The sequence below is a fragment of the Dendrobates tinctorius genome, unplaced genomic scaffold (assembly GCF_039654945.1).
Source record: "Dendrobates tinctorius isolate UK_male_01 unplaced genomic scaffold, ASM3965494v1 ptg000028l, whole genome shotgun sequence".
Taxonomy (NCBI): domain Eukaryota; kingdom Metazoa; phylum Chordata; class Amphibia; order Anura; family Dendrobatidae; genus Dendrobates; species Dendrobates tinctorius.
The window spans coordinates 48,779,439-48,793,662 of NW_027361696.1; the positions used below are offsets into that span (position 1 = coordinate 48,779,439).

General features: G+C 44.9%; 1 protein-coding gene across 2 annotated transcripts in view; it reads left to right on the forward strand.

Annotated features, from left to right (window-relative positions):
• The window catches only part of LOC141084919 (phospholipase A2 inhibitor and Ly6/PLAUR domain-containing protein-like), a 33,409-nt gene extending 19,718 nt beyond the window's left edge, over window positions 1-13,691 (forward strand). For both annotated transcript variants that reach the window (XM_073569865.1, XM_073569866.1), the window contains exons 3-5: window positions 7,382-7,531; window positions 7,715-7,858; window positions 11,843-13,691. In XM_073569865.1, coding sequence (XP_073425966.1) covers window positions 7,382-7,531; window positions 7,715-7,858; window positions 11,843-12,045 — 497 coding nt within the window. In that variant the 3' untranslated portion in view covers window positions 12,046-13,691. The remainder of the gene's footprint in view (window positions 1-7,381; window positions 7,532-7,714; window positions 7,859-11,842) is intronic.
• The last annotated feature ends 533 nt before the right edge of the window (window positions 13,692-14,224 follow it).

A 14,224-nucleotide genomic window follows, 5' to 3' on the forward strand; every position in this document is an offset into this window, starting at 1 on the left:
CAGAGCAATGGCACTTGCCCGGGTGCGCCAGGTCTTGAACCCAGCCATTGGGGGAGGGGTGGGCAGCCCAGTTAGGGAGGTTTAAAAATTGGCATATGTAGATGTGTTGGCTGGACATTCAGCTGCTGCAAAGGGTGTAATTGGGCAAGTCCGAGGAAGAGGAAAAAACATAGGCACTTTTCTGGTAACCTATGTGTCATCAGGGGAAGGTGCGACAAAATCCTTTAAAACCCATGCATGGTTCATTTTAAAGGGCATGTCACACTAAGAGATATCGCTAGCAATATCGCTATAACTTGTGACGTTATAGCGATATTGCTAGCGATATCTCTGTGTCTGATACTTACCAGCGACCGGCTCCCCCGCTGGTTATCGCTGATCGCGCGAGAACGTTCAGGACTGTTTCTCGTCGTCAGCTTCCTGTGGCGCTTCCTGCTGTGAAGGCGAGCGACGCGTGGAGCCGGGCAGGAGGACGCAGGATCGCCTAGTGTGACAGGTAAGTAGCGATCCCCGTCCCCAGCGATGTCGCTAGTGAGATCTGCCTATGTGGCAGCTCACTAGCGACCACTTAGTGATGTACCAGCGATCCTGACCGCGTCATATCGCTGGTCGGGATCGCTGGTACATCGCTAAGTGTGACAGTACCTTAATGAAGGTTAGATCATCAACATTTTGGGTCGACAGACCTTTTTTCTGTCAGGATTAATCCAGCAGCACTGAAGACCCATTCAGATAACACACTAGCAGCAGGGCAAGCGAGCTCCTGTAAGGCATATTGTGCCAATTCAGGCTAGGCATCCAGTTTAGAGGCCAAATAGTCAAAGGGGAATGACCTGTGAGGGAGAACATCGCTATGGGAGGAAAAGTAGTTTGCAACCATAGTTGACAACTGCTGCCTCCTGTCCCTTTTAATCGATGCAGTATTAGCAGTCGTGTGAGCGGTACTTGAGAAATCATTCCACAACATGGTCATTAAACCCCTGTCTCCAACGCCACTTCTGCTGTGTGCACCACGAACACCTCTTCCATTGTGCCCATTACGGCTCGTGGGAGAACCAGCACCACTGCTGTGTGCTGGGAAAGCCTCAAACAAACAGTTTACCAGAGTTGCTTTTTTGTTTGCCAATATTATCTCTAGGTTCTCCTGTGGCATGATGTTGTGTAATTTGCCTTTGTAGCATGGATCGAGGATGCTGGCCAGCCAGTAGTCGTCATCCCTCATCATTTTTTGGCAATGCGGGGGTCCCTTTTTAGGATCCGCAAGGCATAAACGCACATGAGAAACATGCCCCCTGAGAAACATCCTCCTGCCCAAAATAATCATCCCCCTCATCCTCATCCTCCTCTTCTTCCTCCACCTCGTCCAGGACAGTTCCCTGACCAGATAATGGCTGACTGTCATCAAGGCTTACCTCCTCCTCCTCCACCGCTGCAGACGTCTAATCCTTAATGTGCATCAAACTTTGCATGAGCAGACGCATAAGTGGGATACTCATGCTTATGATGGCGTCATCTGCGCTTACCAGCCGTGTAAATTCCTCAAAACACTGAAGGACTTTACAGAGGTCTTTCAGCTTTGACCACTGCACACCCGACAATTCCATGTCGTCCCTCAAACTGCCTGCCCGTGTATCCTCCCACAAATGCATTACAGCCTGCCTCTGTTTGCACAGCCTCTCAACCATGTGCAGGTTGGAGTTCCACCTTGTTGCAACGTCTATGATTAGGCGATGCTTGGGGAGGTGGAGCAATCGCTGCAGCTTCGGCACACGACTGGAGTGCACGGCCGAGCGACGGATGTGCGAGCACAGTCTTCGCACCTTATGGAGCAGGGATGATAACTCCGGATAATTATTAAGGAAGCACTGCACCACCAGGTTCAAAGTGTGAGTCAGGCAAGGTATGTGTGTGAGTTTTGCACGGGCTATTGCTGCCACAAAATTATGGCCGTTATCACTGACTACCTTACCTGCCTCAAGATGTAGACTGCCCAGCCATGACTTTGTTTGTCGCTGCAAGTAGTCCGCCAGTACCTCCGCGGTGTGTCTGTTGTCGCCCAAAGACATCATCTTTAACACAGCCTGCTGACACTTACCACTAGCTGTTCGATAGTGGGACACCTCGTGTGCAACACTGCCAGCTGCGGATGTAGTGCTCGTGCGACTGCGCTTTGTGGACGAGCTTTCACTGATAGACTGTTAGGAACGGCGGAACGCACTTAATAAATAAATAATAAAGTGCGTTCGCCGCTCGGGGTCCACCGTGCTGTAGGAGTTAAAATTGCTGCTAAACAATGGCAGACGCGCTATATGGCGGTATAATGCGCTTGGGTTCAACGTCACCCGATGAGCGCGGAGCGGACTCTGTTAAACTCACATACAAGTATACACTGAGCCAGTTAGGCTTCACCGGAATCAGTGAAAATTCACGCACGGTATCTGGTCACAGGACACGGTTCCAAGACAGGGGACGATGTCCGTCTAGACCTACCGTGTGTGCAGCGTCACTGCTGCGGACACCGGTAAGTGCTGCTACATGCAGCGAGGCAGCAGACACTGCCGCTAACCGATGGTGCCTTGAGTGACGTGACACCACCGGACACTAGTGTAGAGATGCGGTGTGCACAGTGGCCTATGGCTTGCCACTGACTGGCGCAGACTCTAACTATAGTTCCCTATCCTCATGCATAATATCAGAGGGAGGGGAATCTTAATGAGTCAGTCACCAGAATCATACATCCATCACCATTCACACATCTAGCAAGAATAGCCTATACTAGCGCATGGCCAAGCGGCCATGCTGACCTTTTATAGTCATGCGGGACCTTCCAGATCTCTGAGATGAACCAATGAGATCAGAAGGACCTGAGCACGTGACTCCCGATCTCCAATGGGAGATCGTCTCGTGAGCATGCTCAGTAGAGCGGCGGAGGGACTTAGCCTCTGGAGCGATTTGCTGCTGAGCTGTCTGCATTGCTATTGCTGACCCAAAGGTGACAGCAACAGCCAGACCCATAGAGCAAGTCTGGGCAGAGCGTCTGTGATGCTGGGATTGCTGAGCAATCTCCTCTGTGGTCGATAAATAATGAAAGACCGCAGAATGTGAGGCTCTGGACTCCTGCTGTGTAGCCGCAGGAATCTGACGCCTAACATAGACGAGGAGGAGGAGGAGCGAAAGCCTACAGCCAACTGTTTCCTATACTGTGGGCTAGGCAGCACTGTTCCACCGCCGCTGACCCCAGAGGAGCCTGCATCCACCACATTATCCCAGTGCGCAGTGATGGACATGTAACAGCCCTAGCCATGCCTACTGGTCCATGCATCCGTTGTGAGGTGCACCTTTCCACTCACTGACTGTTTTAGTGCATGGACAATGCAGTCTTTCACATGCCGGTGGAGGGCAGGGATGGCTTTTCGAGAAAAGAAGTGCCGACTGGGTAGGTCATAGCATGGGACAGTGTAAGCCATGAGGTCGCAGAAGGCTTCGCTTTCAACCAAACGGTAGGGCATCATCTCTAATGACATTAGTTTGGCAATGTAGGCGTTCAAACACAGTGTACACGGTTGAGAGGATGAGTACTTTCTTGTCCTACTCAGAGTGTCTGGTAGGGTGAGCTGGACTGGAGAGCTGCATATGGGGGAAGTAGCGGTGGACCGGATGGAGTGAGAGGGGGTTGGTGATGGTATTGGTGGTGATGGCCTAGATTCAGTGTTGTGTTGCAAAACCATTGTGATTCCCTGAGTGCTTTGGTCTTGCGACGACACCTCCACATTTAGAGCTGGTGGTGTGCTTAATGGTGGCAGTGGTCTTACAGTGGGGGTAGCGATGGAGCGTTGTTGGCTACCTTCAGTCGGAGCAGGTGCTCATGTGCTACCTGAGGTTTTGTAGCCCGTCCATGCTTGCAAGTGCATGTTGATTAAATGTCTAAGCATGCAACTGGTATTCAAATTTATGAGTTGTTTATCTCGGCTAAAGGTCCTTCCGCACTTCTTAAAGGTAACCTTTGCCTCATCAGTAGGATTTTGGACAAAAAAGTGCCACACTGCACTCTTCCTACTATGGTAAACATTTTCTGGCCTTGCACGCTGTGCTAAGTTGACCGTCTGGTCAAGCTGTCCTGCAACTCTTTTAGTTCTTGTTCCACGTTTTAGGACAGCTCCGGGCCTGCTAGATAACGGCTGCTGTGATGTCAATGCCTGCTGCGGATCCTTCTCCTTATCTGAACTATTGCCAGCGCCACCCTCCTCCCCCAATGGATGCCAATCCAGGTCCAGAACTGGGTCATCCATCACCTCCTCTTCAAAGTCATCTGCACCTTCCTCTTTACCTTCCTCTGTGTAAGGTGGTATAGCATGTGGGAAGGGGCACCTGGGTTTCATCAGGGTCAGATTCTGGCTCAATAGACTGCGAGGGCAAAGTAGTGCTGTGGGTCAATGTACCAGCAGAATCATCTAGCAGTGGCTGTGCATCAGTGCACTCCATGTAAGATTCATCTTGGACTGGGGAATTCAGGATTTGACTGGATAACCCAGGCATGGTAAGTGAAAAGAGCTCCATAGAGTAATCTGAAGTGTGGGCTGCCGCATCCTTAACTTTTGGTGGGGGTGAAGGACACAAGGAAAGGGGTTTTTTATGACCAGAACCCTGCACTGACGACTCCGTGCTTGCAGGTTTCGAACGTTCAGAAGAGGAGGCAATAGAGCTGGTGGCTGTTTCAGCAATATACGCCAAAACCTGTTTCTGATGCTCCGGCTTTAAAAGCGGTTTTCCTACACCAAGAAAAGGCAACCTTACAGGCCTTCTTGGGCTAGAGGATGACGCAGGCTCAACAACTCGTGCCTTAGCTGCTATTGTGCTTTTGCCAGAACCAGCCGATGCACCACCACCATCAGTACCAGCTGCGCTCCACTGCCCACGTCTGCGGCCTCTTCCACCATACTTCCTCATGTTTGGGAAACTGTACCAAAAATACCAGCAGAGAGATGGTACTGTATGAGGAGCGTCCAGCTGTGCAAGGTGTATTAAACAAATTAAATCAAAGTATAATGTATATTATGTTAGTCAGGCTAGTTTCACATTAGCGCTTTTGAGCGCAGCGACGGCCTGCGCACGGCCGCTCCGCCTACCGGCGCATGACGCTGCATGCGTCCTGCATCCCCTATCTTTATCACTGAGGACGCAGGCCGTGCGCAGTATGCGTTTGGCGGCGCATGCGCCTTTTTGACGGTGCGCTGAGCGCAACCAAACTGCAGCAGGTTGCGTTTGGCGCAGGTCGGCGCACCGTCAAAAGGACGCATGCGCCGCCAAACGCATACTGCGCACGGCCTGCGCCCCAGTGATAAAGACAGGGGACGCAGAACGCATGTAGCATCATGCGCCGGTAGGCGGAGCTACCGGCGGAGGCGCGGCAGGGGGCAGGGCTTAGCGGCGGCCGTGCGCAGGCCGTCGCTGCACTCAAAAGCGCTAGTGTGAAACTAGCCTCACAGACGCTCTCACAGTATGTATTGGACTGTAATCCAACAAGCAGATATACGGAACTGTATCAGAAGTGTACAGCTGTATATGATTTTTGTGCAACTAGCAATCTCCGTATATGTATTTATGGAGTGTCACACACACACACACACACGCTGACTAGGTATAAAAGTGACTGTAATGCGAAAGGCAGATATGCAATACTGTTGGAGAATCGGACAGCTCTATACGATGTGTGTATGTAAAATTGTCAAGCTCCGTGTATTTGTATACGGACTGACACATGCCGTCTCTGTCTAGTTTACACCGTAATCAAACAGCAGATATACGAAACTGTTTGAAAAACGGACATGACTCTAAGGTGTAGGTCTGGAAAAACGGAAAAACTCCTTTTTTTTCCAGAGTCACACACAGGTAGCTTCTATTTGTCCGTGCTAGAAGGCAGTACACGGTAGTGTGTGAGGAGCGTACACCGCTGTACTGCTGTACGGTGTGTATGTAAAATTGTCAAGCTCCGTGTATTTGTATACGGAGTGACACACGCTGTCTCTGTCTAGTTTACACCGTAATCAAACAGCAGATATATGAAACTGTTTGAAAAACGGACACGACTCTAAGGTATAGGTCTGGAAAAACGGAAAAACTCCTCGGTTTTTTTTTCCAGAGTCACACACAGGTAGCTTCTATTTGTCCGTGCTAGAAGCGGCACACGGTAGTGTGTGAGGAGCGTACACCGCTGTACGGTGTGTGTATGTAAAATTGTCAAGCTCCGTGTATCTGTATAGGGACTGACACACGCTGTCTCTGTCTAGTTTTGACTGTAATCAAACAGCAGATATACAAAACTGTTTGAAAAACGGACAGGGCTCTAAGGTGTAGGTCTGGGAAAACGGACAAACTTCTCGGCTTTTTCTTCCAGAGTCACACCCAGATAGCTTCTATTTGTCCGTGCTACCAGCCGGTACACGGTAGTGTGTGAGGAGCGTACACCGCTGTACGGTGTGTGTATGTAAAATTGTCAAGCTCCGTGTATTTGTATAGGGACTGACACACGCTGTCTCTGTCTAGTTTTGACTGTAAGCAAACAGCAGATATACGAAACTGTTTGAAACTGTTCGAAAAATGGACACAACTCTAAGGTGTAGGTCTGGAAAAACGGACAAACTCCTAGGCTTTTTCTTCCAGAGTCACACCCAGATAGCTTCTATTTGTCCGTGATACCAGCCGGTACACGGTAGTGTGTGAGGAGTGTACACCGCTAGACGGTGTGTGAAAAAATGAACGCTCAGTAACTCACCAGGGCAAAAATTTGGAGTGCTTTGAAAAAAGCAGTTTGAACAGCAGTGTGCACACAGCAATGCAGCTAGCAGGTAGCCTTAAAAGGCAGCCTAATCACCACCAGCGCTGCACACAACAAAAATCCTACCCTTTCACTGCACCCTAACTGTACAGTGAAAAGCGCTATCAGCAGAAGCAGGTTTTTTTTCTTCTTCCCAGCCAGCGCTCTCCCTGTTGAGAATCAGCAGCAGCACCTCTCCCTATAGTAAGATCGGCAGAATGAAGATGGTGGTCGGCGTTCACAGTCTTTTAAACCCACTGTGACGCCACACAAAGCCAGCCAATCACTTCAATGCCCTTCTCTAAGATGGTGCTGGCCGCTGCGCATGTCATCACGTTGCCCACAGTGTGCGTCCTCCATCATTGGGTGAGAAAAGGCGCTGAAAGCATAATTTGAAATGTGACTTTGGCACTCTGATCGGCGACCTCATGGCCGACCTCACGCTAGGGTCAGGTTTCGATCGGCGAAACCCGACTTTGGCGAAAGTTGGCGATTTTTGAATCTTACCGACCTGTTTCGCTCAACTCTAGTTGCAGCATTGACTGACTGAACTCTGCTTATTTTCAGGATACCGCTGGACGAGCTTTAACTACATCAGGTCTTGTGTGAATATCAATGAATGTTCCAATAACGCAAGTGTGACCGGTCTGTACACAACAACCGCGACTGCAACAACATGTTGTTTCACTAACAACTGCACAACATCCATACCCGTCTGTAAGTCATTAGCTTATTCCCTGTTTGCACTGATAAATTGACATTTGTAATGTAGGAGGCTACTAAGGAGTAGTTGCGGCTCCCCTGAATGACTGCAGGGAACATGCAGTGTAGCTGTGCTACATCTTTGCAACATCTTTGCCTAATAGTCTTCCTGTCTTTTTTTTTGGTTCTTGGTCACAGTACCAGTTGAAAATTACACCTTGAATGGGTTAGCATGCCCTTCCTATGTGGAAACCTTAATGGAGCCCTGTGATATTAAAAATGTATCAGCCTGCACCGGAGATCAGATACGTTGCGTGCGGTATTCGGCCAGTACAACATTAGGTGAGTGCGGTTTCTTTCTGGTGTTATATATCTTTACAGCGCACCATTATATTTTTACATAAATAAAAATCACATGTGAATGTAATGTGACACCTCGTAATATTTCTCATAAGGGTAAAAGGCATCTTCTTCACATTTTGGCAGTCCCTATTTCTCTTTCTTGCCTGCAGGTTTCCTGTAAATAAACAACAAAACTATGTAGTGTAAAACAGTAAGTAGAGGGGATGAAGGGATAGGAGGGGGATGCAGCTGCACTTTCAGTTTCTCCCTTAATGTGTCACAACACAATATAACAGTAATGGACCAGGTAGGGAAGGTAATGACTGGATTACAGCACGCAACATGGTTCCATGATCACACGGAAAAGTGTCACTATAGCATGCAGTGTTTTTAATTATAGGAAAGTCCATCTTCCTCACATTTGAAAAGCTTCTTTTCTGTTTCTTGCTCACAAGTTGTTTGTAAATGTCCAGAAACTGTGTAGTGTAAGGCAGTAAGGAGAGGAGAGTAAGGCCTCTTTCACACTTCAGTTTTTTGTGTCAGTTACAATCTGCCAAAAAGGCGGACAAGCGGATCCGTTCCTAACTGATGTGAACGGATGGCACAGGATCCGTTTTTTGACGGATCCGCAGAATGAGGAAATTTAAAGGAACCGCTGGCCGAGAGAGAGAGAGAGAGAGAGAGAGAGGGAGAATTTTTTTTTGTTGTCCGGCACCCAGACAGAATTTCGGGTTAAATCAGTGACTGGAGGATCCGCCGCCCAAAAAAACGTTGCAAGCTCCGTTTGGAAATCTTTGAGGATGTTGACGGACACCAACATTTTGGCGGATCCTCACAAAAACGGATGCAACGGACGGCAATCCGTCAAGATCCGCCAATAATGAAAGTCAATGGGGAAAAAAATGGATCCGCAAAGAAAAATGGCGGATCCGTTTTTTTTCCAAATCGGCGGATCTTGACTGATTGTCAAAAACGGAAGTGTGAAAGAGGCCTAAGGGATAGGAGGGAGATGCAGCTGCAGATTCTCCTTCAATATAATAGTATTGGGGTAGCCAGAGAATGTAGAAATTGACTCAGAGCACAAAACACAATTCTATCATCACAAGGAAAAAATGTCTCTCTGGTATATACTATCTCTTACTAGGGTAAATCTTCCTCACATTTCAAAGCTCTGTTTTTTTTTATTCTTGCTTACAGTTTCTTTGTAAATGTAAAGTAAAACAGTAACTAGAAGGCTGTAAGGAGAGGAGGGGAAGGGATAGGAGGGAGATGAAGCTGCAGTTTCTCCCTTAATGTATCAAAATGCAATATCATGGTAACAGAGCAATCGCGGGAGGTAGAGATTGTCTCAGAGCACACAACATGGTTCCATCATCACACAGCAAAGTGTCTCTGGCATGTAGTATTTCTTATTAGGGGAAAGTGTATCTTACTCACATTTCAGAAGCTTTTGTTTTCTACTTCTCACTTATAGTTTCTTTATAAATATACAGAAACTGCCTAGGGTAAAACAGTAAATAGAAGGCAGTAAAGGGAAAAGAGGAAGGGATAGGAGGGAGATTAAGCTGCAGTTTCTCACTCAATGTATCAATATACAATATAATGGTAACAAAGCAGTTGAGGGAAGTAGTGATTGGCTCAGAGCACACAACATGGTTCTTTAATCACAGCAGAAAGAGCCTCAATGGCATACTATATTTCTTGCAATAGGAAAGGGTATTTTTATATTTAGGCAGCATTTAATTGCCTTTACTGCCAACAGGTTCTCTCATCAAAACAATCTACTTAGTATAAGGCCTCTTTCACACATCAGTATTTTTGATCAGTATTTCATCAGTATTTGTATGCCAAAACCAGGAGTGTCTCCAAAATAAGCAACAGGAGTCAGTCTTTCAATTATATTTTTTTCTCGGTAAGTTCCATTCCTGGCTTTGGCATACAAACACTGATGCAAAATACTGACCAAATACTGATGTGTGAATGAGCCTTAAAACAATATATACAGTGGGGAAAAAAAGTATTTAGTCAGTCAGCAATAGTGCAAGTTCCACCACTTAAAAAGATGAGAGGCGTCTGTAATTTACATCATAGGTAGACCTCAACTATGGGAGACAAACTGAGAAAAAAAAATCCAGAAAATCACATTGTCTGTTTTTTTTTCATTTTATTTGCATATTATGGTGGAAAATAAGTATTTGGTCAGAAACAAAATTTCATCTCAATACTTTGTGATATATCCTTTGTTGGCAATGACAGAGGTCAAACGTTTTCTGTAAGTCTTCACAAGGTTGCCACACACTGTTGTTGGTATGTTGGCCCATTCCTCCATGCAGATCTCCTCTAGAGCAGTGATGTTTTTGGCTTTTCGCTTGGCAACACGGACTTTCAACTCCCTCCAAAGGTTTTCTATAGGGTTGAGATCTGGAGACTGGCTAGGCCACTCCAGGACCTTGAAATGCTTCTTACGAAGCCACTCCTTCGTTGCCCTGGCGGTGTGCTTTGGATCATTGTCATGTTGAAAGACCCAGCCACGTTTCATCTTCAATGCCCTTGCTGATGGAAGGAGGTTTGCACTCAAAATCTCACGATACATGGCCCCATTCATTCTTTCATGTACCCGGATCAGTCGTCCTGGCCCCTTTGCAGAGTAACAGCCCCAAAGCATGATGTTTCCACCACCATGCTTTACAGTAGGTATGGTGTTTGATGGATGCAACTCAGTATTCTTTTTCCTCCAAACACGACAAGTTGTGTTTCTACCAAACAGTTCCAGTTTGGTTTCATCAGACCATAGGACATTCTCCCAAAACTCCTCTGGATCATCCAAATGCTCTCTAGCAAACTTCAGACGGGCCCGGACATGTACAGGCTTAAGCAGTGGGACACGTCTGGCACTGCAGGATCTGAGTCCATGGTGGCGTAGTGTGTTACTTATGGTAGGCCTTGTTACATTGGTCCCAGCTCTCTGCAGTTCATTCACTAGGTCCCCCCGCGTGGTTCTGGGATTTTTGCTCACCGTTCTTGTGATCATTCTGACCCCACGGGGTGGGATTTTGCGTGGAGCACCAGATCGAGGGAGATTATCAGTGGTCTTGTATGTCTTCCATTTTCTAATTATTGCTCCCACAGTTGATTTCTTCACTCCAAGCTGGTTGGCTATTGCAGATTCAGTCTTCCCAGCCTGGTGCAGGGCTACAATTTTGTTTCTGGTGTCCTTTGACAGCTCTTTGGTCTTCACCATAGTGGAGTTTGGAGTCAGACTGTTTGAGGGTGTGCACAGGTGTCTTTTTATACTGATAACAAGTTTAAACAGGTGCCATTACTACAGGTAATGAGTGGAGGAAAGAGGAGACTCTTAAAGAAGAAGTTACAGGTCTGTGAGAGCCAGAAATCTTGATTGCTTGTTTCTGACCAAATACTTATTTTCCACCATAATATGCAAATAAAATGAAAAAAAACCAGACAATGTGATTTTCTGGATTTTTTTTTCTCAGTTTGTCTCCCATAGTTGAGGTCTACCTATGATGTAAATTACAGACGCCTCTCATCTTTTTAAGTGGTGGAACTTGCACTATTGCTGACTGACTAAATACTTTTTTTCCCCACTGTAAAAGATAGCGAGGAGAAGATAGGAGAGGAGAGAAAATGAGATGAGGGGGATAAAGCTGCAATTTCTCAATCAATGTGACAACACACAGTAATATGGTAATGAAGCAGCTTGGGAAGGGGAGGAAGTGATTAACAATGGCTTTATAATTGGGAAGTTTCTTATTAGGCCAGTAAATCCAACTGAATCTCAAATGACAATCACACAATCATGATGTTTGATAACATGTATTACTGCTACAGGAACCAGGCAGAATTTTGAGTATTTGGGTGAAATATGGCTTAATTCTGTAAACTAATGTAGTATATTAAAAAAAAATAGAAGCAAAAAAAAAAAAAAAGATTTTTTTTTTTTCCATATATCTTCTTTTTTTACAGGATCCACTAATTCAGACCTCTTTTTTGGTGGATGCGCTACAGAGAACACATGTGCCGTGGAGAGCAGTTCTATAAAGGGAGATGGAATCAGTGTGGAAATTAAGAGAAAGTGCTACAACGGCGCAGGAAGCCTCTACTTCGGGGCAATGTCTTTTAGTTTACCTGTGATTCTTGGGTTGCTCAAGTTTGCTATCTCAATGTGAACGACTGGATGTGGATGATTCCAAAGATTGGTCACCTCAAAAATCAACAGACTCTTCTACTGCTGTTCATTTTAGGATGACTGCTTTGGCCACAAAGAAGACATCTCGAAGAAGGAAGACTTGAAAATTGAATTCAAGATGGTACTCATGTCTTATTTTAAGGTACCTTGCAAAGCCTGAAGGTCAATCAATGGCCAGACTGTCCCTACGATATTGCTTTTGAAAGATTGCAACCAACATGATGGAGAACCAGGCGCATGGCTGATAGTATGACTTACCAAGTTTACTTTAGGTAGATGAATATGTGACCGAATATTAGTTTGATGAAGTCACATTGACTCTGCATGATTCAAATTTTGGGAAATTGTTGAATTCTAAGCACAACACTATACATGTACATGGAAATGGACATCTTGTGACCTTGGAAAGGTTTGGGACCTTTGACGGTGTGGAAAACCAAAGTGAGACCAATGTCACAAATGGGAAGATAATTATCTACCAAAGATCCCTTTTAAGGTCTTCTCCTTTTTGGCATCTCTCTCTCACCATAGTCAGAAAGACATATGCACCTCTTAGGGTTTGTGCATAAGACGGTAAAAATTGGACGTGTGCCATCCATCATTTTAATGGATAGCGTTCGTCCACATGTTATTCTATTGGGCCTTGCACATGTTTGATTTTTCTCCCCGAACCAAGTGGTCTGAGGACAAAAATAGAAGCATGCACGATTTGCCTTCAATATATGGATTACACTTCGCTATTCAAGTATATGGATCCATGGAAAACATCTGAAAACATTGAAGTGGAGAAACTTTTTTTTTCTCTATCTCTGAGAAAATCAGATCACACTCTGATCACCCTCTGATCAAACTCTGATCAGAGTGCGATTATCATAATTGGTTGAGAGACCCTAGCCTTTATGAAATTTGCTGCATTTTTCAGCTGCCTTTTGCCACTGCAAAAAAATGTACTCCAATTAGGTATCAGAGTTTTAATTTGCACCTTTGTGGCACAAATTATGATAAACGTATGGGCCACACTCAGTCATACCTCTTCCCGCAACATTTTGCCCAAAAATTTGACCAGTGTAAACATGCTTGCAAATTTTTGCACCAAATTTTTGTAACATTCAAACTGTTTTACGCCAGCATTCTAGCAAAAACTATTTAATGAGTCCTAAATGTTTCCTACCAGAGTCTCCTTTCTTCCTTAAATTTTCCGCATGAAAGTGAAAATCAAAAAAATAAAAAAAGGAGCCCATTGGGAGGGATTTTTATTTTTGCCATGCAGCCCACTATTTCTCATAAAAGTTGCAGCGATTTGTATCCATAGTTTATGTATGTGTTTTTCATCCACAATATTTCAGGTTAGTGATATAGTTCCTTTATTTATACACTCAAATTTATGTTTTTAGAACATTTTGTATTTTATATGTATGCAAATTTTATCTATTGTAAACATCCCATGAATTTAATACCTTTTTTCAGTGTTGTTTTTATTTTAGTATACATATTTTATGTGTATTCATTTCCATTTTTTTCCCACAAACTTTACAAATGCAAGAATAATTGGTAAAAAAAAACAAACCTTTTCTTCAATTTCATGTTTAATACATTTTAAATAAAGATTTTAGTTTTGTACACCCATGGATGTATGTCTATATTTGTGGTTTACATCAATACCAAATATAGTGTATGTGGTTATCTTAGACTAGTGTATGATCTAAAATACATTGATGAATTTTGCATTTTAGAAGGAAATATTTTTTTCGAAATTTAGATATGACCTGATATAAATGTAGTAGAAGAAACCTTCCTAAAGTACATTATTCACATTACTTAGCACTCGAAGGTGCATGTATATGTGAGTCTGTCCTTTTGGAAGTCTAACCAATTAGGATGATAAGACGATATCATGCTAAGCTTCTGCAATGAAGAATCCTTGGGACGAAGATGAGTTGAATGGTGAAGAAAGGTCGCACAAATGTCAGCTATGAGAAAGAGCCAGATGCCCATTGACATTGAATGCTCATGGAAACTGATTCTGTTGGATGGATGAATGAAAATGGATTATGTCACCTGAAATATTTCCTATGAGGAGGAAGACTCACATCTGAAGATGTGAAGACAGCAGTGCACAATTGGCTCAGATATCAACCAAAAATATTTTTTTAATGAGG